Source organism: Meleagris gallopavo, chromosome 2 (genome assembly GCF_905368555.1).
Source record: "Meleagris gallopavo chromosome 2, MGAL_WU_HG_1.1, whole genome shotgun sequence".
NCBI classification, from domain to species: Eukaryota; Metazoa; Chordata; class Aves; order Galliformes; family Phasianidae; genus Meleagris; species Meleagris gallopavo.
Window position 1 is genome coordinate 65759112 of NC_139405.1, and position 23951 is coordinate 65783062.

Below are 23951 nucleotides of genomic sequence, written 5' to 3' on the forward strand. Positions count from 1 at the left end.
CCATCAACCCCCACTTACGCCACGGGGGAAGTGCTGAGGTGGTGAAGTACAGCAATGGTGGCTGTGGGGTGATGGTGTGATGATGCTGGGGGGGCTCTCCAGCTCCCAGAGATGTGTCTGTGTGGCTGTCAGTGGTCAGGGAGCCCAGCAGGGTTCATAGGGCTGAAATCACTCCCCAGGGGATTTGGTTGTTTTCTTCTTTTCCAAACCAGAGGGCACGCAGCTCAGTGTTAACACCTCTCAGATTAGCCCAAGGACTGAGCCTGGCCCAAAGGACAAATCCAACACATTTGCAATAACACCTGATTTTAGCAGTCTCCCAGTGGTGCAAAGCACAGTGAGTTACACAGGGGCTTGCAAAGGCCCAATGCTTCCATATTTAGAATGTTTTAAATACGTTCTGTGGTGTAACCAGGTAACAAGCAGCTCTGAGGTCGGACTGCCAGGTTACCTCATGTCCACGCTTGGGTGAACATCATCTAAACTTGTTTGTAAGAGCTTTCAACTCTGCGGGGAGCTTCTACAAACAGAGCCCTTCCACAGGCAGTTCTCTCCAAGTGCTGCAAAACAGCAGTGGTGCAGTTGGCTTTGTGGGTTTATTTGTTTTAATCAGCTAGCTTAGCAGTAAAGATCTGTTTTACTGCAAAATATAACTTAAATTTTGAGTATATGCCAATGAAGTCAGCCTGCAGAAGCAAGTCTTTCAGTAGTCCCTGGGGCAAAAACTCCCTGTCAGCTGATTTTTTTTTTTTGGTAAATAGGCTCAACTGCTTGAAGTCTTGCAAGCAAAGCTTCCCACCCTGCCCTGCTTGCCCCTCTCACAGGCTGCTCCTTGTACAGAGCTTTTCTACCCAGGAGGAGGGAGGTTCTGTAACAACCAGCTGGTAGCAAGAAGGAAAGTACACAGTGGTACTGTGCTGTCAGGTTTGCAAGGCTTTACTGTTTAAATGAGCCTTTGAAGACCACGCTTTTAAATGGCGTGTTGAACATCTGCTTTTTGCTAAAAACTGGCTTTTTCCAAGGCAATCTTGGAGTCTTCTGGATGCACAGTAATTTGGATGTTTCCTTCTTGCAATGAGGGCAAAGAATGTGCAGCCCAATCTTCCTGGGTTGTAGGCTTTGTGTGAGACAGATGCCACGACCATCTGCCTTGAGAGAGACTGCCTTCCCACCTACTGGCAAGCTGCACTGGGATACGTGGGATATTCCCCCCTCTCACATATGAAAAAAAAGTCCATGAGGAAGGTGGCACAAGCCCAGAAGGACAATCAGGTTTCCAAGGCAGAACTTAGCAATGATAGCAATAGTTCACTTATTCACAAACCCCCACTGCAACAGTAATTGGTATTAAGTGGCCAGACACCACCACATCATTTCCTCGAGTTAGAGATGCATGTTAGAGGGACAAAAACCACAGTGCTGTCACTGCTGCCCTCCATGCCAACTCACGGGTATTCCTCCTCGGCAGTGCAACAGGTTCCAGCCCCCAAGGAGCCCCTTTGGACTCGCTTGGTGTTAGGGGACACTGCTTGGAGCCTTTCCCTGCTCTGTCTGCCCACTGGCGGAGATGTGTCTAGACTTGTTCTGGCCAACATTTGTAGCAGACCAATTTCTGGCCTAACATGAAATTGAGAGGCAAGGAGAAGGACGCAATTAGCCTGGCCAGGAGTCCCTTCCCAGGTGGCTGCAGGAAGGACAAGCCTGGACTCCCACCGCGCAGACACCCACCGCCTCTTCCAAGCAGAGCAAAATTGCTGACACCGCCAGCTCCGGAGTCTTTGACTCTACAGCTGACAGGGAGGAATTATCCTCATAAAAATTCTCCCTGCAGGCTTTCATGCAGATGTGAGGAATTCCACATCGGATTAACAGGGTGACCAACAGCGAGGGACAAAGGAGTTGATCTATCTGACAGTTTCCAGTGGAATTTTGATCTGAGGCTTGTTGCAAACATTTAATCCTAACTCATCAACTCCAGAATTTATTGAGTCAGTGCTTCTTGGTTTTCTTCCCCAGAGACAACAGACAGTGCAGCACCACATGACTTTATACACTTATTTATGCATATACACGCACATGAATCAAGTACTGCTGGGTAGGTGATGAATGGAACATTGCAATATGAGCTGCAGAGCCAAAACTTGTGTCTACTGTCATTTAAATGCTTTTAAACATTTGGGAAAGATGTTTCTGATAGGGGAGTTAATATACCAAACTTTTTCGAAGCAATTTATCTGCTTTATTTCCTCTTTTCTTCCCCAGATCTTTATGCTGACATGCTGCTAATGTTTGGGCACACAGCTACACGTTAGGATGAGAGGGAATGGCCTTAAGTTGCATCAGGGGAGGTTCAGGTTGGATGTTAGGAAGAACTCAGGAGTGGTGAGGCAGTGGCACAGGCTGCCCAGGGAGGTGGTGGAGTCACCCTGGAGGTGTTGAAGACGTGTAGGTGTGGCACTGAAGGATGTGGTTAATGGGCAGGGTGGTGGGGGGTTGGGGTCGGAGTAGGTGATCTTAGAGGTCTTTTCCAACCTTAAGGATTCGATATCCATTTAGGAAATGTTTTTGAAGGAAAAAAAAGAAGTGCCGTTCTAAGTTATTTTAGCCAATTTTCTCCTTAAGCAGCAGACACGGCACATCAGAGCTCAACACCCAGCTCAGGAACAGCATGGCAGCAGCTCACTCCTACTCACATTCTTACCAGTCCAGAAAGAACAGTCTCTTTTTTCCCTGTGTGATCCTCAGGACATTTGCTACATCCTTTCTCTCTCTGAATTCTACCATTTCCATTTTCCTGCCCCAGCACTTACACAGGTGTGAGATTGGACAACGGATACAATTGGTACCAGAGCTCCTCTTGTGAAAACGAGCTGTGATGCGTTTCTGGTACTCATGTTTACTGAGATGGAAAGTAAATGGAAAACATGTAAATTTGGTGCAGTTATATTGAAGGCGTGAATGGACAGTGGAAAGACTCTGAAATGCAGCTTTAGGCAGCTTGTCTAAAACGCATTATGCTCCAAGCTCACTCACAGAGGCTAAACTTCAACAAGTACTCTTTGAAAGAACGGTCCTGTTAATCAATCCTTCCAGAACAGCAGATTTAAAATACAAAGTCTTAGAAAAAAAGTCCTTCTAGTTTGAGATTCTTTGCATCTTAGCTACTGAAATGCCTCATCTCCCATCCTACTGCTAAATATAGCCATTAATCCTTTGCTATTGTTTAACTGATGAGCAGCTGTTGACTTGTAGTAAGCAACGGAGCGTAATTCAAAACTGTAATTAAAACTGATCAATGGATAAATTTGTTACACGCTTTTATTTCTACCAGTCTCAAAAGAACAGACAGTGTTAAAAGGATTTTTTTTCCCCTTCCTTCCAACTTAAATTAGTTTTGTATGAACAGGGGAAGAAAATGAGCTTATCTGAATTCTATTAAAACTGAGAATTAAAATGCCAAATGATAAATGTTTCACATGGACAGTGGTGGATGGAAGAAATGAATGAAGATAAGCAGAAGTTTCTTTATAAAACGATTTATTAAAAATAAGTCTTTTAAAGAGGAGAAATGTGGCATGTATATACATTACATTGTCACAAACTGCGTGGAATTTATAATACAACCTACCCACTTTGTTGTTTTGTTCGTTTCCTAATGTCATGCTTACTGGAACTTAACAGCAAACAGGAAAAGAAAAACACCTGGCATCCAACCCTTACAGGGAAACTGAAGGGTAATTGTAATGATGACACTCAGCAATCAGCATGATGCAGTTGTTAAACACAGACAAACCAAGATTTTGTGAATACAGGCTTCAGTTGATACAGTCTAATTGAGGGCTGTGTGCTTCTGATTAGTTCTTCATTTCTACTGTGAATTGACAGACATCATTAGCAACCAAGTTTGTGTTCTAGAAAGGTGGAAGTATTTTAGGGAGAATAAAATACCATCCAAAAAACATAAACAAATGCTCTACTTCCAGCTCTGTCACAGCAGGTATCAAAGATTTCCTCTTAGGGAGAAGATTACACAATTGCTGGTTTTCTCCTTTAACTCCCCACATCTCTGACAGCCAGAGCCACAAAAATACTTTTTCTTAAATTTATTTTATTTTACAAGAGTATTTTGCACAGAAGGTGACAGGACAAACATTTGATGCTGCACACTTCACATTCTCATAGCCAGATGTTGAGTTTAGAACAAGATCCTTTGAGTCAAGCGTTCTGAAGATTTCCCACTTTCAGAGCATATATACAGCCAGATGCCAACAGCTATATCACAAAATGTCTACCTGTCCTTACAGCAGAATTCACTCCAACCGCACATCTCAGGGCTTACAACTTCAGATCCTTGCAGCAGCCTCTTTAGTCCCACAGTTTAATGAGACCATCCCAGCCACACGTAATGACTTTGGATGTTTCGTGAGGATGCCAGACTGCACCAATGCAGACTTTATCATGTGCTTTTATTCTGCTGTAGAGTTTTGTGGTCTTCCAGTCCCAGATGTTAAGCTTTCCATCTGCATCTCCAGATATCACATAGCTGCATTAAAAAGATGAAAATACAAGTTGCATTAAGCGCAAGGACTGCTAGTATTCTAACACTTTATATTGAGGAATGGAATAGAGCTTCACCCAGTTAGCCTCCCACCTGACAGTCTGAAAACTTTCCTGCCAGAGAACTGACATTCATGTTATGCTCTGTGGCACACACAGACCTGCAGAAGGTGATGCATCAGCTGTGAGGTAAATGTGCTAACCAGTCTAACCAGTGTGATTATACCACTCAGTGTTACTGGGACTGAAGAGAATATGTCAGGAAAGGATAAAAGTGCCAGAAGTTCATCAGCAAGTTATAGACACTCCCTCTGCTTTTTCCTCCTGTTTTGCTGAGGTTATTCTCCGCTTTTTATAGCGATGCATAGCTTATGTACATATAGTGGTAAATATATGGGCATGTTACCAAGGAAACAGGATGTAAAAGCTAGATTTCTGAACAGCTAAATGAGGGTGTACCACACCAGACCTGTGCATAGGAAAAACCAGGCAAGTCTGAATCCCAGGTATTCCAGACAGGTGCATATGGTGGGAACAAAGCCTGAAGGGCTCTGGGGAGATTGCTACTGACTGTTTGCAAACATAGCCAGATGCAGGTTTGTGCTGCACCAGAACTGAGCAAAATAAGGACAATCTCTGGATGCTTCAACACAGCAACGTAAGTCTTCTTTAGGGAACGGAGAATCTGGACTATGCTGACTGCTTTTTAACTGTTGCTTGGAACAACTGTTGAGTTCACTTAGTCCAGTGACTGCATTCTGCTGCTTGTCTTAGAGAGCTCTGTCCTATTACTGAGTTAATAGGATGGCTGTGCATTAATGAATGTCGCAGAAGATTCAGAAAGAAATCTGGTGTCTTTGCTCATGAGCTTAAAGATGAAGCTCTTCCCCACAAAACTCACCTCATATCAGGTGAAAAATCCACTTGACAAGCGTAGCCAGCTACCATGTGACCTTTGAAGATTTTCTTTTTGTTTAATCTGAATCTGTTCTGAGCTCCAAAAATCAGAATTTGGTTATCCATTGACTGGCAAGCCAACCATTTCCCTAAAAATGCAACGAACAGAGGAGATGACAGAGTGCCACATACGAAGAAACAATCTTGGCTGGAAAGTTTGAGACACACATAACTTTTTCTGCACTGTGCTAATTCAGATTTTCATTATAGAATCATTGAATCCTTATGAATTGGAAGGGACCTTTAAATGACACCTAGTCCAACTGCCTGCAGTGAACAAGAACATGCACAGCTAGGTCAGCTTCCCAAAGGCCTGATTCAGCCTCACCTTCAAAGTCTCCAGGGATGGGGCTTCAACCACATCTCTGGGCAACCTGTTCCAGTGCCTCACCATCCTCACTGTAAAAGATTTTTTTCCTTATGTCCAACCTAAATCTATTCTCTCTTATTATGTAATAAAGTTTCTTGGTAGAAGCTGGTATTACTTCACAGAATCACAGGGTCTGGAAGATGGCCAACCCAATTTCCACCTGTTAAAACTGTCAGAAGGCAGAAAATTATGCTTGACAGGATTTGGGAAGCCTGTTCCTACAAAATGCACTAAGAATTTTAAAAAAGCTCTGCCTGTTCCCTTAACCCCAGTAATGAACTGATCCATTTTTAAGCTACTGAGTTTTTATGGTGCACATATTATAAACTCTCAATCAAATAATTCAGATTAAGGAAAAAAAATAGGTAATCAATTTGATAACCTTTTTTGTGGGTACTCTAAGATGGTCACCTGGACGAAGGAGTTTCAGAATCCTTATGTTTTTGAGACTATTTAATTCTCTGTGTCATAATGGAGTATGATTTAATCAAGACATTTGAGTTAAAATAAGTAAGGCTTTTCTAATCTTCATTTCACTGTGTCTTGGCACTGCATTAATTCCTACCTGAGAATCCAGTGAAGGCAATGCACTACAGAACAGTTTACGACAGACTTCTGCCCTGAACTCTTTATATTATCATGGTCTTTAGTGTCTTATTTGAATAACAATGACAAAAAACGTGCTGAATTGTCCTTAAATCTGATCCAGCTTCTAGCTTGGAATTAGACAGCTTAGTTCAGCCTCCCAGAGAAATAAACAGTGTGCTTACCTCAATCACATTATTCTCTCTTAGGTTTTTAAGAGGTCTGTTACGATCTTCTGCATCCTTCAGAAGGAAACTGAAAATTTCCTTTCATAAAATTTTCATTTTAACTGTCTTTCTCCAGAATCTTCCTTTTAATATTAAGGCTGTGCCTCGATTGTTAAGAATGAAATATTTACACTGCAAAGGAACTGTAATTTGATGCTGATAGCTGGCTGAACACGCCGGCTATACAAGCTGATCAGCCACTACTCAGCAAATGAGACTGTTAACTGTAAATTTATAACACTTCAATAACATTGGCAATAAAGCTATTTAATTCTGGCCAACACACATAAAAGAGATTTCGTCCTATTAGAAGGATTTTTCACTTATTGCTGGAGGCATTCAGCCTTTGCCCTTCTGCAGTCAGGTTGTTACAGAAGAACATAAACACTGGGGAAACATTAACATACAGAAACACTGAGATAATTTGGAATTTCTCTTGAGCAAATGCTATTTGTGCTGTATTCAGAACAAAGAAACAGCATCAGCAGGATCACGTAAAACATCAGTCTTTGTGTTATCAGTGACACCACAAGGACTGCTGAACTTGCTCAGTACTTTGCAGCCCTCGTCAGTCCCAACATCGTTTTTCCTACTATTTTAGATACTGCGAAGAACACGCTGAAGTTCTGTGAAAAGAAAGAGCCTTTTTACTCTGTTTGGAGGAAGGTCTATATTTAAACATACAGCTATCCTGCAATAAGCCCTCATTTTGACATATTTGGTCTTCTCAAAACTTTAAATCAAATCCAGATTCAGTCTGATCTTGGAATAAAGGCACACACATCTTTGGGAAGGGTGCATGGGCAGCAGGGAGGTGCAAGATGGCAAAATTAAGAGCTATCATTAGTGAAAAATCTTAAGTCAGCTCGGCCTGAGAAGGCAGTGAAGTTGTTAACTCACCATTTGGAGACAAAGTCACAGCTGGCATCGAATGCATACTTGGCTCAGCAATATACTTGAAGTCTACAGGAATGTCCCTGCAAAAGGAAGAAGTATGTGTTTAGGAAGGCGTGCAGACATTATTCCAAAGGGCTGCCTTGAGAGAGCTGATTTACTAAGCTACTGAGAGCATAGCAGTGCAGTCTAAAGACGTATGTGGATAAGCTCAAAATTATGGGTGCTCACTAAGAGAAATGCAGTTGTGCAACCATTTACAGCATAACCACCGATAGCATGAATTTATCCCAAATCAAATGACCCATAGTCTAAAGCAGAATCCTGACTCCAATTGGGAAACTGTAACACAAGGATACTCAATTGCCTCCAGTTTCTTAAAACAAACAAACAAACAAAAAAGCCCAACAAAAAACATTAAAGAAAGCATGAATTGTATACTATTCTCCCTGACAATGCCATTTTCCTCCTATTCTCCCCAAATGGGATGCCAACCAATTCTGACTGTTCATAGCTGAACTCAGCTGTGAACTCCCTGGTCTCAATTCCATTTCATTCTTTTAAAGGAGTACTCAAACAGCTTCAAATTGTGCCTGGAACAGGACACAAAGTCATCACTGTGGCGAGGCTTGATCCTTTGCAACCCCTAACAGCCCACATTCCCTCAGCACGCCAGTCATCTGCAGCCCTCAGGTCTAGGTGAAAGCAATCCTCCCAGAGGCCACGTTAAAACAAACAAACTGTTGGCTGGCAGAAAGAAAGAAAAAGAAAAAACCAACCCACTGCATATCATGAAATCTCAGGTGCCAAAGGTATCTTTATAAGGAAATACGGAGACCTGTTGGAGAGGTACAGAGTGACAGACATGACAAGCCTCCTAAGCTTGGCAATATAAGAACTTAAGTTACTGCTGTACTGCTCCTGCTTTGCCAGCTGACTCAAAGGTATAAAGAAAGAAAAGCTTCCAAGATCAGTTGCCCAAATCGTTTCACTGTTTATCCCATTAGGATCAGAAGCATGAGAAGCACACAAGAGAAAACAACGTTTTGCATTTCCGAAAGAAAACACAGAATATAACACCCGTGTCAACTTTAATATGTAAAGGTACAATCACATCAAAAGCAAAGCAGGCAAATTTTAAAGCACTCCAGTTAAGACTCCTGAACAAACTACCAGATCTTTAAGTTTGTCCTTGTGAAAGCTATGAGCATGCTCTGAACTCTTAGGGAAAAGACATTTATATTCTCAGGGGTGAAGCTGCTCACTGTAATGAAGTCTGACATGACATCCCATTACCAGCTCCGGCCAAGTCAAAGTATTTACAAAACCCACTACCAAATTTCTCTAAACAATTGGAACCAAGTAATTAGACCAGCATTAATTACTGGCTTTTAAGGCCATATTCAGGTCATAATTACTTTGAAAGCTGCTTTGTTTCTGAAAGATACTGAAGAAATACTGTGCTGAAGAACATGAAGGAATACATTGCACCAAGTCACCCTAGATTTAGTAACAATTGTCCTTATGAACTTAATAAAATAAAAAGATTTGAGGCATGATATGAAATAGTTTGATATGGAAAGCTGATGTGCTGAATACATTAACAGTTTTAATGCACTGCAAAAATCTGGATATTGCAATTATGTACATATGCAGACTGGTTACCATATATCAACTGCAGGTTATGGACAAATGTTTTTCAGGTCATGGCTAGAAAGACAACGTTTATTTTATATAAAATCCAAAAATTGCCCAAAGACTGTATGGCAGAACACTGTGTACAGTTGAGTTCCCTATTATCTGAACAAGGGAACCCTTTTTCAGTGTACAGGATGCTCAGTACTTTTTTTTTTTTTTTTTCTCCTTCAGAAGGAAAAAAAAAAAATCTGGTACTGTAACAATCAGGTTGCGATGTTCCCATACCAGAACCTTTCTCCCTTTCCTGCTTTTCCCCACAGAGTGACTAAATCCACCCACTTCACTATTTATTTCAGCCATCAACACAGAGCTCACAGAAGAAGGGCAATCCAATCTCACGGAAATAACAGACTTGTGCAAGTGACATCCTCCTCCTACTCACCAGAGAGGAGACATTCCTTAGCAGACATGATACTGTAAATACATGGGTCTAGTTACAAAAAACTGAACAGAGGCTCTCCGGGACTCACATCTGGAGACAGTGTTCCATGCCTATAAGCCTAAGCCTGGGCTCCCAGACTTTGGTCATTACCACTGCTGCTACTGGCAATGATAGCAACAGATCACAGACATACTGTGGGTTTTGGGTGACATTCAAATACCACAGACTGGAGCCTCTTGTCTAGGTGAAAAAAAAAAAAAAAAAAAAAAAAAAACCCAACAAAAAATGCTGGGAAGAAACTGATTAGTCACAGAGCTGTCAAACTCATGTCTGTGTTGTGCAACAGCTTTCATGAGTGAATGACAAAATGAAATGGATACTTAAAATGTGGAATTAATTTCGAAAAGATGCCTGAAGTCCTAGAGAAATCTTCAAGTTCTAAGCAGGTTTCAAGACCTAGAGTCTTGTGGGAAAGGTTTCAGAAACAGAAGATATTAGTTTTCTCCCCAGCTACGTTAAAAATTGGAAGGCACTGAAAATGTTTAGTATGAGTTTTCTTGGAGAGACTTTCATTTTTCTGTCATCTATTGTACTCATACTGTATCAGCAATGGCCCAAAAAGCAGACTATCAGAAAAGCAGAAACAGAGCTACACCAAGATTGTTATCTTGTATGTTGGCAAAATATTAATATTGCACATACCAAAGCTCAAAGCATTCAAAAGCTACAAACACCAACATAATATAGCAGACTTTTTTAAAAAAGGCTTATTTATGGGCTCCTGTACCCTTGGGGAAAGGAGAGAGGACAAAGACTGCTAATAGAGTACAGCATGCTTCAGGCTGACATGGCTGTCTTGTGCTTTCTTTGGAGGAAGAGAAATCTATGAAGTGCCTCAAGAATGAAGCCAGAACAGCTTGGTTAGTATTAAGCAGTGTGATAGGAAACAACTATCACAATATACAACATTAAAATATATTATTAATTATTAATACTAATAATAAATACAGCCTGCTGCCCATATAAAATTTGCATCAATAAAAGGAGGTTTTCCTAAATAGATATTTCGCTTTGCTGACTTTCAAAATAGTTTTCAAATACCGCAGTGCTGTAGGTCAGTAACACAGGGACAATAATTCACTGTCAGACATTAAGAATGATTTCCAAGACACTGGAAGTAGATTGTGGAATTCGTTTTATAGTAGAACAGTATTCAAGAACTAGGGCCCATACTAGACTGAGTGACAGAACATACAAATTTGCAGAGGATATGCCCAACTTCAGCAATTAACAGAAATTAGCAACAAGGGTATCTGAGATTGTTCTGGTTCTATATTCTTGTGAAAGATTAGCTACTACCTAACTACATACACACTTGCAGAAATTTGAATTCAGCTCTTCCTCAGCTAGCTATAAACTTGGTATGCTTCAGCATCCTATCTGCTACATACACTTTTAACAATACACTGCCTTCTCAGTTTGTTCATAATATACTTTACGCTAAGATTTAGTATTTTTAACTTACCACTCCCAGACTCTTAAACTTTTGTCATCGGATGTACTCACAAATCTTCTATTTTCATCCACAAACACAATGGTGTTGACAGCTCCCAAATGTCTGTCATATTCCTGCACAATCTCACCACTCCGAATATCCCACTACAGTTAAAGAAATCAGAGTAAGACGCTGGATTTTACTAAATATCTTTCTTTTTTTTTTTGTATAATTTCAAGCTTTAAAATAATATTAGGCAAGAAAGCAAATCCTCTAGTAACAGTCTTTGAAGGTAGGAGGAAAAAGTAGGAGGGAAAAGAAACATGCTCAACTGGTTCAGAAATTCTAATTAACTAAGAAAATTCAAGTAAAACTAACAATCTTTTGAGCTGTAGGCGGAGTGTTTACAAAGAGAAATCAGGGGAAAATAAGACATAAAGTAGACATACTTGCACAATTTTCTTATCTGACATTCCTGCAACAAAGAGATTTTGTTTATCTTCATCAGGATTGAACTTGACACAATAAGGGACCTTCCTGTTTGTGAATCTTGAAATACACTGTCCTGAAACAGACAAAACCATTCATATTGGGTCAAGCCAGAAGTTCTATGGGCTGATTAGTACATATATTGATAGAGACATTCATTCTACTTTTATCTCACTAACAGCAGAAAATACATTTTTTAAGCCCCTGAGAGAATGAGAGTGTAGAATTTACCCTACATATTAGTTGGCACATTTGTAATCATATACCTGTACCAAGACATACAAACACATTCATCCACACTATTACTACAGCTTTCCAAACAATGCAACTCTGTAAGCTCTGTAGCTTACATATTATCAGGACGTAGTCAAGGACATCACAACTAGTCAAAACGTGGCAAGCTGACCAGAGCCTTTGCAAAACATCACCTGATTAGGATTAGAATTGTTCTTGACAAGAGACTTGGAACTCAGGCAAGAATTTCTTATTCCTAAATGTAAAAAAGGGTAACAGTAATCTAACCACCAAACAAGCCACTGATCTCCTCTTACAGTCTGAGTCATAAATGTGTTATCTGTAACTTCCAGGAGCCTATTGTATTTCAAGAGCTCAACAGTGTCCAAAAAACCTCCGTTCTGACTCAGGCCTGGACAAACTGACTTCTACTTTCTGACTGACACCTGAATGAGACTACTGCTACTGCTAATCAAGCAAGCTAATTATGGAAACTTCTTTCTGACACCCTTGGTTTCAAAGAATACCTACAAAGTTTACCCTGTATCTTTTTAACTAAAGAAACCACTTGGAGCAGAATGTTATTGAGCATTTCTCAGCCAGTTCCATGAAAAGTGTCAGACCTATCCTCCACTTCCTAAAGCAGCAGCAGCTCAATTTCCACCTTTTTTCCTATCTTTTCCTATTCAGAATGCTTTTCAAGATGAGAGCATTCTCATCAGCATTCAGCAAGCTGAAAGATCAAGTGAAATAATTCTTCCAGATTAAATTTTGGTCTAAAGTGTGATTTCATTTTTTTTTTTTTTAATGTCTCTAGGTGTAAGCATACAGTTAAGTGATTTGTTAATTTTTAAAACTAAAAATTGTACTGTCATGACAAATACTTAAAGGACTTCTCAAATAAATAAGCCTATTAAAGTATTCTCAACTGCATTATTAAAGGTAACAGAACATTTAGAATAAAAACACCGTTTGTCCTGTTAATAAAAGCCTGAACACTGAACTACGAAAATTAGAATTAGGATATTTAGAAACAATTAGGATAATTAGAAACAATCTGATTGATGATATGCTTTGTTATCTACTATTAGCTAACCACAGTGTGCACAGCTACAGGCCCACCTGTTTCAGTGTCCCACAGTTTAATGTAGCGGTCATAGGCAGCACTAAGGAATCGAGTGCCAGCGTTGTTAAAACAGATGTCGCGAACGGCTTTCCCATGTCCTACAACACAGAAAAGATGCAAGAAACCCTTAATTTGTGCTTAGAAGAGAGTTTCTGGAGAACGTTTTTCCACTTAGCCGCTATAATCTTCAGTAAGGCAAAGAGAACAAGGAAATTGCTTACTGAAATCCTTCTTGAGTACCAGTAAACCAGATTTCAGCACAGTAGTTCAAATGACAAAGAACTCCTGACTCAAGTACCTCATAAAGACTGATGAGAATTAAAACAAACAAATAAAAACAAACCACAAACATATATAAGCTCTGGAGAGAGAAACAACAGTACTGCACAGAAACAACGTGCAAATCACTGTTGACATCGAAGGGAAAAGCCAGGAGAGACAAACACTACCTGGGATGCATTTGAAGGAGAAACATTTAAAATGAAAACCAAAATAATTAAAAATCATTGGAAGTATGAGGTCTTCTGATGTTACCATGCTATCCTTCACCCCAATACTTTCAGCTGATCACTCTAGCTCTCTTTAGCTAAAATAGTGGCACAGAAAATATATACAAAAGCGTATGTAAAATATATATAGAACATATACATAAATAATAAGTAAATATGTGTATTTAAATTAAATTAAATTTAAAATTGTGAGAAGCTTTTGATATATATTGAAATAGCAAGTAAACCTGGTTAATGTCAAGTATCTTCTGAGAAGAACGGTCAAACTGTTTGGAATGAGCAGACTATTTAGAGAACCTTTTCTGAGCATTTCTTTGCTCCCCTGCTGTCATCAGAAATATTAGATAAAAAGACTTCTTTGTTGTTGTTGTTAGTCAACATATATTCACTCAATGTGCATTCTAGAAATGCTCCCATCTCAAAAGAAGAATCAGCTACTTTTGTTCTGCATTAAAGACTGCTGTGAAGTTCATATATTTCTCTCTAAACCATCTGCTTTAAAAAAAACCTGTTACATAAACAAAACTGCACCAGAACCTAACAAAATAAGAAAAAATTCTCATGTTTACACTTGAAACTCAGCACTCAGCACAGGAGACCACCTAGCTAAAGAGGGATTAACAGACCACGAGATGCCCTCTCTACAGAGGGCTGCTGTTCTCAATATGGAGCAATTCAGTTTCACAATTTTGCTTTTGGAAAGAAGTTTTGCATGAAGTATTGATGAGTACAGTACACTAATGTCTTGTTTTAAAGGGCTTGAAGAGTTATATGTTGACATTATATTTCCTGGAATAAAGCCAAAGGTTCACTAAAAAGTTGCACCTTTTTCCAATTCTCCTTGCTAACATTATACTGAATACCATTTGGCTTGGCTATTTACAAATCCTCTTTAAGATAAAGCAATAAGCTAACCTAAAACGTGTCCTTTCACACAGCTGTTTTATATGTATATTAAGAGTTAAAAAATAAAAAAAGTATGATTACCAATAAACGTCCGTAGACATCTTCTATCACCATATACTTCCCACAGCTTGGAAGAAAAAAAAAAAAGATGAGGGAACGAAATATGTCAATAGTTAATAAAAACACTGATGCTGAAATTAAGTGCAAATATATATGACACCAGCTTTTAAGAAATTAATTACAAATTTAAGACATCAACTGATTAATCCCAATATCTATCCAGTCATTTACAAAATTGCCATCTTATTAGCAAAAAAAACAACCAATCAGACCCTTGAAAAAAAAAAAAAACCAAAAACAACAACAGTACAATAAAAGAAGAAGATCTAATGAAAATTTTTAAATATCTACAGTTTTGCTATTAAAAAAAATATTAATTAGTTTTCTAATATGACATTGATGGACTAAAATGGGATTAGCTCAAAGCCACAAATACTTCCAGTAAAGCACTTGATGAAAAGCCTACTGCTAGCTGCAAAACTAAGCTTCATAGAAAATTATCACAATAGCAAAGACAGTAACCTGAGCAACTCAAGCCCTTCTAAATTCTATTACTAAATGATTAACACTGTTCTAACACCCACACCATCTTGTGTATTATTCTATCTTTGTTCCCAAGAACTTGTAATTTAAAACTCAAGTGAGAAAATAAAAGTAACAGTAACGTGGTAGAATTACCAAGCATTTACATACTCTAAATGCAGGGCCTGTATTCAGTGTTGGAATAAAATATGTAAATGAAAGTAGAAAAATAACTCACCTTAATTTTGCAATCCATAGAGCAAGACAGCAGCATATGCCCAGACAGAGGAAACAACCTAACTGCACTGACTCCCTGTAAATAAGGACAATTAAACAGTAAGTGGAGCATCTATGCACTCTCTCAGTTCACCAGCCCTCTTTCTATAAGCAAAAAGCTATAATGCAACTTCATAAAATATACAGATACTGCATATCTAAAAGAAATATCCTACCATTCCACTTTAAAAACAGAAGCATTTTTAACAACTGTTAGTGGCAACAAATTGATTCACTTCAATATCTGTATAAACATACACCCTAGAGCTTCTCCACAGTCCCTTCTCAACACTCACACCGTGAGTTACTGTGGTAATCACATCAAATAAATTGTGGGTTAAGGTGACTGCTTTAAACAGACACTGCTCTAACAGAATCCTTTCCTGCTCTCTTTGCCACATACTGTTTTCTGAACAAGTCCTGTTTTGTTTGTTTTAAATACAACGTGGCAGCAGTTCCATCATGGCAGCAGTGCCACTGGTGTATTAAAGTAGTCCCTGATCACTTCCAACACAGGCATCCCCAGAAGCATTCACGGGTTCTGAAGCTGCAAGTGCTGTTGTGTCTCTGTATCTCTACTCAGATGGCCTGCAGTATTCCCACAAGTAATATGAGTGCTACTTCTCTAGTAAAACAAAACAAAAAAACACCAGCCAACCTGCTCTGCCTGGGCTGGCTAGTACTGTGCTTTAAATTGACAGGAGGACTATGCAGACTGAAAGCCCTGTTTTTCTGGTGTTCCTGTTTGACTGTTCCAACGAGCAAATAGCCTTTTCAGGTGGGACATGCAGAAGTATTCCACAAAAAAATTTCTAGCCAGCTCCACTTATTATATATATTGGCTTCTAGCTGCTGAACACCAGATTCCCTGGGCACAATATCCTCCCATCTGTCTGTATTTCAGGTCATCTTTACAAAAGACATCTAGAGAACTGCCAGGTACTCATAGTTTTAGATCCCTTCTTTCCATAATATGTCAATTTCTCCGTTCTTATTCCACCTAGTTCCTCCCACTCTGGATAGAGTTGCAGTCTGTATCCCTCCTTATCACTGTTTTCTTATATTCCCCAGTTTTTCTATCTTTCTCAGTCCTCCTTTCTTTTGCTTCTCTCACCCATTCTGTAATTTGTCTTGGTTGTTTGAAGGAAAAAAGCACAAAGTCTTTTTTATGCATCAGTCTGTTCTGATAGGATAATAGGCAAAGGAGTGATTAGAGCTTTGGGGAGGAGATATTATTCTGGAAAACAGATACTTGAAACTACAACTTCTTTGATGCAGCAGTTACTAAAGAAAAATACAGAGCTGTTACTCAACATTAAAAGGCAAAAGCCTTGTCTCCTTTTTTCCATCTTTTGGGCATCAAGCTGCTGCCCACTGCAGCACAGTATATTCCCTGACATAATACTGAAAATTAGAGATGGAAGAAGCAGCCAACTGAATACAGGCTTTGTGAATCTGATCAGTGAAACAAGTTTTAATGTTAAAAATGTGTGTTTAGTTACACTGTCTGACACAAGAAGAAACTGTGAACATGAAGTAACATAAAGGAAAACTGAAAATAAGTTAATAATTGTATTTGGGAATCCTATAATGCTTGTGTATTATAATCACAAAACCTATTCAACTTTTCATAGGTTTGATATGAAACAGTATTTCAGTACTTTAACTGTAAATGCATTTGTACAGTAATCTCTAGAATTAGTCTTGCTCTTATTCACACGGCAATTTAGTAAATAACTCAAAAGCCCACAAAGGTGAGTGAAGAATATTCATCCCTTCAAACGATATTGGGAAGTCACTATGTTCATGAAAAAGTTTATACAGGTATCACAAACAATCATATCTGACCATGTGAACACCTTGTGTGGGTGTATAATGCTGCCAACTGTGTGCACAATGTCATAAATGAGAAAAAGCATTCATTTCTTATACTGATGCTTCAGTTTTATAGAAGTTGAGATACGAAACAAAGTGCATTTTTATGAGGTACGCTCCGAAACTTCCTACCTTCGTATGTCCAGACCATACATGGATTTGCTTCTTTGGAAGATAGCATTTCTCAGGTGGCATTGTAGAACGGAGATTAACACCAACATCTTGAGGAACATGAAGGTAAGATCTCCCCTGATAGTCATACATTTCCTTAACTAAAAAGGGAAATGGAGAATCCTGAGAATCTGAGAGATTGTATTTTAAGAGGAAGATTCAACTGACGCGTATTTAAGGTTTTTCCTCAACACAGCAGTCTTGCCCTGAAGCAGGGTGGGAAGAGGGATGAAAAGAAAATAAATCCACTTCATAGGTTATGGATTCTTATTTGACATCAGTTGTGCTCTAATTAAGCCATTTCAGCAAATCTGCTTGGAATCTGATAATCTGAACAAAATGATCTTCCCCTTACCCAACTTACCTCAAAATGCAAGTGTTCCTGAGGACAATAAGGGTTTGCTTACACTAACTGTACACGGATTATAACCTGCATTCTAACTCTGGCATTTGCTTACAATTTACATTCTACCCAGCTCTGTGTTTCAACAGTCATTTCAACAGAATTGCAAACCAGAGAAAAGAAGATCCATCACCAATGTCAACAACTGGGCAACCAATGGCAGTCAGCAGCTAACAGCTGTTTTTTAACTACATTTCACAGAAGTGGCTGGATGCTCACACATGCAGGGTGCATTGTCCTATAAACTGATATTCCAAAATAGACTTCTCTGCTGAGTAGCGATGACATTAAGCTGTGCACTGATTTAATTAATTTCTGCTTCTTGGATATTGATATGACAGCTTTGCTTGAAAGGATGACCTTCTGCTCAGCATTAATGGTGAGCAGAAGGCTTACCAGAATAAAGGTGTCTACAAAACAGTGCTTTTTTCTGGAAGGCTTCAGTTTGAGAAGATGATAATTTATCTTGCAAGGACTCTGATTGTGAAACTTTAGGTAGTGGTATACAAAGACAGGTGCTAACTACCTGTGCCAAGCAATGCCACACAGGACTGTTTTGCACACAGACAGATGAAACAAGAGTTTCCAAAAATCACTTAATCTTACTTACTTACCATTTTCTTACAATTTTCTTTGAAGGTATGGCTATAGGCCTCAACAGGGTAATCATTTGATAAACAATTATTCATAGTATGACAGCAAGAATGTTCACATTAACAACTGAGCAAGTACAGGGTACAAGTGATTTTCTAAATTGTATGCTTGTAATTCAAAGCACTATTTACTGATTAAAGTACCAAAAGACAAAACTGTAGTCATTCTTAAGCTCAGACTAAACCAAGCACATAATCTCAGGTTTTTTTTTTTTTTTTGGTCTGTAAATTAGGAAGATATGCATACCTAGTAACATTAAAAATAAATAAATAAAACCTGAAAGATGACATTTCCACGCTGCTCTTCACAGTATGTTGTGGAATTGGTCCAAGCTTATCTCTTTCCCTGCCCTTTATGCTTATGCCTGTGAATGCTATTATCTCCAAAACAGAAACATCAAGGTGCCTCAGCAGTTTTGCTGAGGCTGTCTGCCATCCCTACTAATTAACACAGCAGGCAAGAAAACACAGTGAGCAGGAAAATGAGAACAGGCAGGAAGATGCCATTACCGTGTAATATAGTCTTCTCCTCTCCAGGTTTATCATCTTCTAGTTTTCCTCTCTTCTGCCTCTTAGCTGTTATTTCATCCAACTCCTTCTGTTCTTCCTGGAAAAATAAAACATGATCTTGACTTTTAAAAAATTAAATGTTCAGAATGACATAACAAAATCCAGAACTGCATTACTGTTATTTGCTTTTAAGAATACACGTATTTGCTAAGTGAGATCAGAAATATTTCTGAGCATCAATAGAACACCTTTATTGAAAACAGATTAGCTTGCAAAGCTAAGTAAACTGAAAGTAATTAAATATAATCTTTTTATGTATAGACTATGGCTAAGCATCACTGACTCAATGTGAAGGACGTTTATTGGTTGGGTTGCTGCTTTTAAAATAAACAACAACAACAAAAAAAACCACCCTTCCCTTTTTCTTAAAATAAAGAAGTACAAATTTACATTCAGTCCTTTCCAAGCTGCTCCTGTTTATAAAGATCTTTTGCCAGACTCTACATGTGACACATAGGTACAATTCATTTTATTTCCAGTCTTTCAAATAATTGAATGCACAATATTCAGAACACCCTATTCAAACTCAGAACCAGAAATGTTTCTATCACCCTAAAGCAACCTTCTGGTTGAGACACACTGGATCTCTGCTAAAACCACCAAATAATATATTATTGCACCACAATGCACCAGCAGTTTGTGTTTAAAGTGTTAAAGTAGTACTTACTTCTGAAGGTTTGGCTACTTCTTTTTCATCAACATACTTTGCCCACGGTCCCAGGAAACCATCAATGTTAGATGCATCATTCTCCTTGAATTTCTTCCTTTTTTCAATTTTCTTTTGTCCCGTTTCAAACACTGTTAAACCTAGAGAAAGAAACAATACACTGCTTAGCTGTTCGCACAGATAACACACCTCAACATCACAGGTCTCACTACATCAATCTAAAACAAACAATAGCAAAAGAAATCCAACAACACTATCACCATCACTCCATCCAACACACACAGGAAAATGGAGAACACATTTAGGGGCCAAGCACTGCTGACTGATTAGATTATGAAAACTGCTAGCCATGTAGAGTAACAGAAGAGCCACTTAAACTAGTATTTAATCAAACATGCGCCCATGCATTTGTAGCACTAAATCTGCAGACTGCATGAACCTATTGATTTTCATACTTTAAACAGTGCAGACTTTGAAAAATTAGAGCCTGAACAACTGGCTTCTGACTCCCTCCACCTCTCTCAGTTTCAAACAAAATCCATAAGGACACAAAAAAAAAAACTAACCAAACACAAAGATCTCCCCAAATCCCAAATACAACAGTGCATTTTAATTCAGTTAAAAGTCAGTTATCTATTTCAGAACATATCCTATTCTTTTGTATAAATGCTAGCTTATCACAAATTCTGTGTCTCAGAACTTCATCCATCAAAACCAGTGTGCAGTTTTCATATAACGCTTTCCTACAGCATCAGTAATACTCCTCTAGGGCAAGGGAGACAACAAGGATTTTTTGTAAACAAAGGAAAATAGACAACATAGAAGTTGAAAACAATGGTCAGATGAAAAACTGTTATATTGTAGTCAGAAATTTTCTTAAAAAAAAAAAAAAAGACAAAAATTGCAGTATCAGAAGAATATATTTTACTTTTGAAGTGATTTAGTCTTAGCCATTTCTATCTAACATAATTGCTATATCAAAATAAATCTATTTTTGATTGCTTGGAAGGAATGAGTGAGGAAACCTTCTACATATTCCATGGACGAGAACAGAGAAATAAAGAATCTTTATATATACATGCAAATAAAAAAGTTAAAAAAAATTAATCATGAAGTCACTTTTATTGTTAAATATCTTGCACCAATGTATTAATTACAAGTGCCATGCCTCTGGTAGTCAGTTCTCTCAGTGGAATGCTATGCCTTTACCACTTGGCAACTTACCAATGGTTTCTCTTTTCCAAACAGTTTAACTCCTCTTAGCAGAGATAACTTGCAGTCTAAAGATGGCTCACAGAACCCTCAGTTTGTTACCGAGTAGCATAGTTTAAGTGGTTAGTTAGCATAACATACCAACATCCTAATGCAGACACACCACAACCTGGATCAAGGCAGAACTGAAGAGGACCAAAAAGCTCTGTTCCATATATACGATATATATGGAAAGATAGGATCAATCCTATTCGTTCAACAGCACCTAAGAGGTTCTAAAGATAGCCTAATATATTTGCTACTTCAGGAAAACAAATTCCCCTTGTATCTCTGATGTGCAACACATCACTGCTAAGTCTCTTGTAATTCCCTCCTCTGCCAATACCTACTCCATTTCTTAGTGAAGAAATGATGGAAATAGCCATCAAGTTATATAAGATTCTGAAATACTTACCTTGATTTTTTTCAGCTTCTTCTACAGAGCCAATATACTTGGTAGCAACTTCAGGGTTGTCTATAGAGGGGTCTAATGCATAACCTGGAACAAGATAACAAAATAAATGTTATTTTGGATCTTTCACTTTTGTGCAACTTTTGTATGCCTTCCTACTAAGTCCATAAAATTATTTCCAGTTGGCACTGAGGGAGCTCTCAGAATGAAGAAGGATAAATGTCTTGAAATTTCATTCACTGCTCACTTGACCTCAGTACTGTAGTTACTACAATGTATTACCACAGAATGGCTTGTATTGGAAGGGACCTTTAAGGATTGTCTTGTCTAAATCCCCTGCCATGAGGTCTCATGCATTGGAACCAGAATGCTTAATTCTGCACAACAGAGAATACATGCAATAAGCAACAGTCCACACCGCAAGAGTGAGGCCTCAGAATCTTTCTGGCTTCCCAGGAGGCCTCTCTAGCCAGCATTCTGCTCCAAGTAAGGTCAACACTGAACTCAGACCGGTCTGCTACAATACAAAACATTACTTTCTGTCATAGCAGCCCACTTTTTGTTTTCTGCTGTAAAGGAAAGACTTAACTCTAAGTTTACTGTCAGCAATGCATAATTTTAATTGGGTGCTGCTTCAGTTCAGGGCAAAGGCGGTAAGTTGCACTGAAACCAGCCAAAAGGAAGAGGGCAGGGATACAGAAGAGGAATGGAAGCAAGTGAAGTTTTAGGGTTTGGTGCATATTCTGCGTGCCTCCTCGCAGAAATGATTTCATCCTCATATCAAGGCTGGAAAAGCTTGTTCCTTCCACATGAAAGCAGTTGCTTTAACTAACATGGAACGTACCAGAAGCAGCAGCAATAGCCTTTAATTTTTAAAAGAATTAAGCATTCACATAATCATTTCCTGATTACTGCTATTGAGTCACGTTAAAAAGCAAAAAAAAAAAACAAAAAAACAACATAAAAACCAAACCACAACCTGCTGCTTTTACTCTTATAAATAATTTATAAAATGTATTAGCATTTTTGTAGATGTTCAGGATAATTCACATTTTTTGATTCTGAGATTCTCATTTTAATATGCATCTCTTAGACTTTCTCTCATTTCTCCTGAAGCAGACAAGCATGAGCTTCCATGAAATACAAATAACCTCATGTGGTTTCCAAGGTAGAGGGGTACTGAAGGTTTACTGACCATTGTGGCTTTTTTTTTTTTTCTTTTGTTTAAGACTGCACCCTGGTGGACACAGCACCATTTTTTATTAAACATTTCTCAAATGACAAACTGCCTCTTGAGAACCCATAGAGAATTCCTCCATCTCAGAAAGAAAAAAAAATAAATAAAAAGAGAAGCAATGAAAGAAGTAAATTTTACCACTGGTAGAAGTAACCACACACACAAATCCACAGAAATCTTATGGCATACAAATTAATTCTTACATTTCTGTCAATTCACAAAACAATTACAAAAATCGTAAGCAGTGGAAGATTAACCTGTGACTCCCAAAGACCAATAGCTTATAGAAACACTTAGGTGCAAACATATTGAGAACCTATCAACACCAGCCCAATAGCCAAAGGAGACCCTCCCCAGCCACTTCTCAGACACATTGCTGTCCTAGAAGATTTTTACTTACATGGATAACCAAACCGAGCAGACACTGTAATCAGACTTACACTAATTTAACTGCCTGCTTTTATTAAGGCAGTATATCAGTGAGTTCTTTTCCAAGCTTATAGCTTGGTTTCTATTAACAGCAGAGAGATATTACTTTGGATTTATGTCAAAATCAATACAGTGGTTTTCTTGTCCTCCAACTGTATTGACAGACTCTGGGACTCTATTTGCTCAGTACTTGTAAAAGAGGGACAGTATTCTAATGAATAAGGGACTCTGGGCCAAGCACAGCTTCCCGTGGAAGTGGAGACTTCTTATAGCTGGATTGAATTTGGTCCAGCATCACTGTCATAGAAAAGCTCTGAACAATTTCTACTTTCTAGTGGGTATGTGAAAGAGAATCTTTTCTTTCTGGCTGAGACTCCTAAACGCAGCTGCAAAAGACAGCTTGCTTTTATCCTACTCAGCTGGTATATATAACGTGCCTTCACTCCTACATCTTCTCCAGTTTCATTTAGGAGGGAGATATTTCATGCTACACTTTAGCACAGAAAGGTACAATTCCACCTACATCCATTACTTCAATGCATCTGAAAATGGTTGGTTAAATAATCAGGCTTCAATGTGCATTCCAGAATGACAGTAAATTCAAGTTAGTTTACGTTGTATTGTGCAATGCAGCACAGAGGAACTCATGGTAGCTCACATACGTGAAACAATAGAGCTGGTCTGAGTCTGACTGAACTGGCCTGAGAATAAAGCAACCTGGGAATAAAATGTCAACAATCGTAAAAGCTAACAGTGACTGCAGGCACTGCATGTAAGCATGCAAAAAAAAAAAAAAACCAACACAGAAGTGTAATTTTCAAGTCATTTTAAGCCTCACAGCATCAATCTTACTGATACACTAATCCTTTTTAACAGAGTTACAGAATACTCATAAAGAGCTTTGAAATTCACGGACAGAGGACTGCTTATTATTTAATAAGACATTAATATCTTGTGAAAGAGAGGCTTTGGAATACTAAATGCTGCATGAATGGA

General features: G+C 38.6%; 2 protein-coding genes across 2 annotated transcripts in view; one reads left to right on the forward strand and one right to left on the reverse strand.

Annotated features, from left to right (window-relative positions):
* METTL24 (methyltransferase like 24) overlaps window positions 1-23951 on the forward strand; it is a 76633-nt gene that overhangs the window by 48000 nt on the left and 4682 nt on the right. The gene's annotated exons all lie outside the window — the stretch shown is intronic.
* The window catches only part of CDC40 (cell division cycle 40), a 35443-nt gene continuing 15012 nt past the window's right edge, over window positions 3521-23951 (reverse strand). The window contains exons 4-15 of the mRNA XM_085217480.1: window positions 21293-21376; window positions 19627-19766; window positions 18900-18996; window positions 17295-17434; window positions 15250-15324; window positions 14511-14556; window positions 13011-13112; window positions 11615-11730; window positions 11196-11329; window positions 7597-7673; window positions 5459-5603; window positions 3521-4543 (exon numbers count right to left, since the gene is read on the reverse strand). Of these exons, the coding sequence (XP_085073606.1) occupies window positions 4366-4543; window positions 5459-5603; window positions 7597-7673; window positions 11196-11329; window positions 11615-11730; window positions 13011-13112; window positions 14511-14556; window positions 15250-15324; window positions 17295-17434; window positions 18900-18996; window positions 19627-19766; window positions 21293-21376 (1334 nt within the window). The 3' untranslated portion in view covers window positions 3521-4365. The remainder of the gene's footprint in view (window positions 4544-5458; window positions 5604-7596; window positions 7674-11195; window positions 11330-11614; window positions 11731-13010; window positions 13113-14510; window positions 14557-15249; window positions 15325-17294; window positions 17435-18899; window positions 18997-19626; window positions 19767-21292; window positions 21377-23951) is intronic.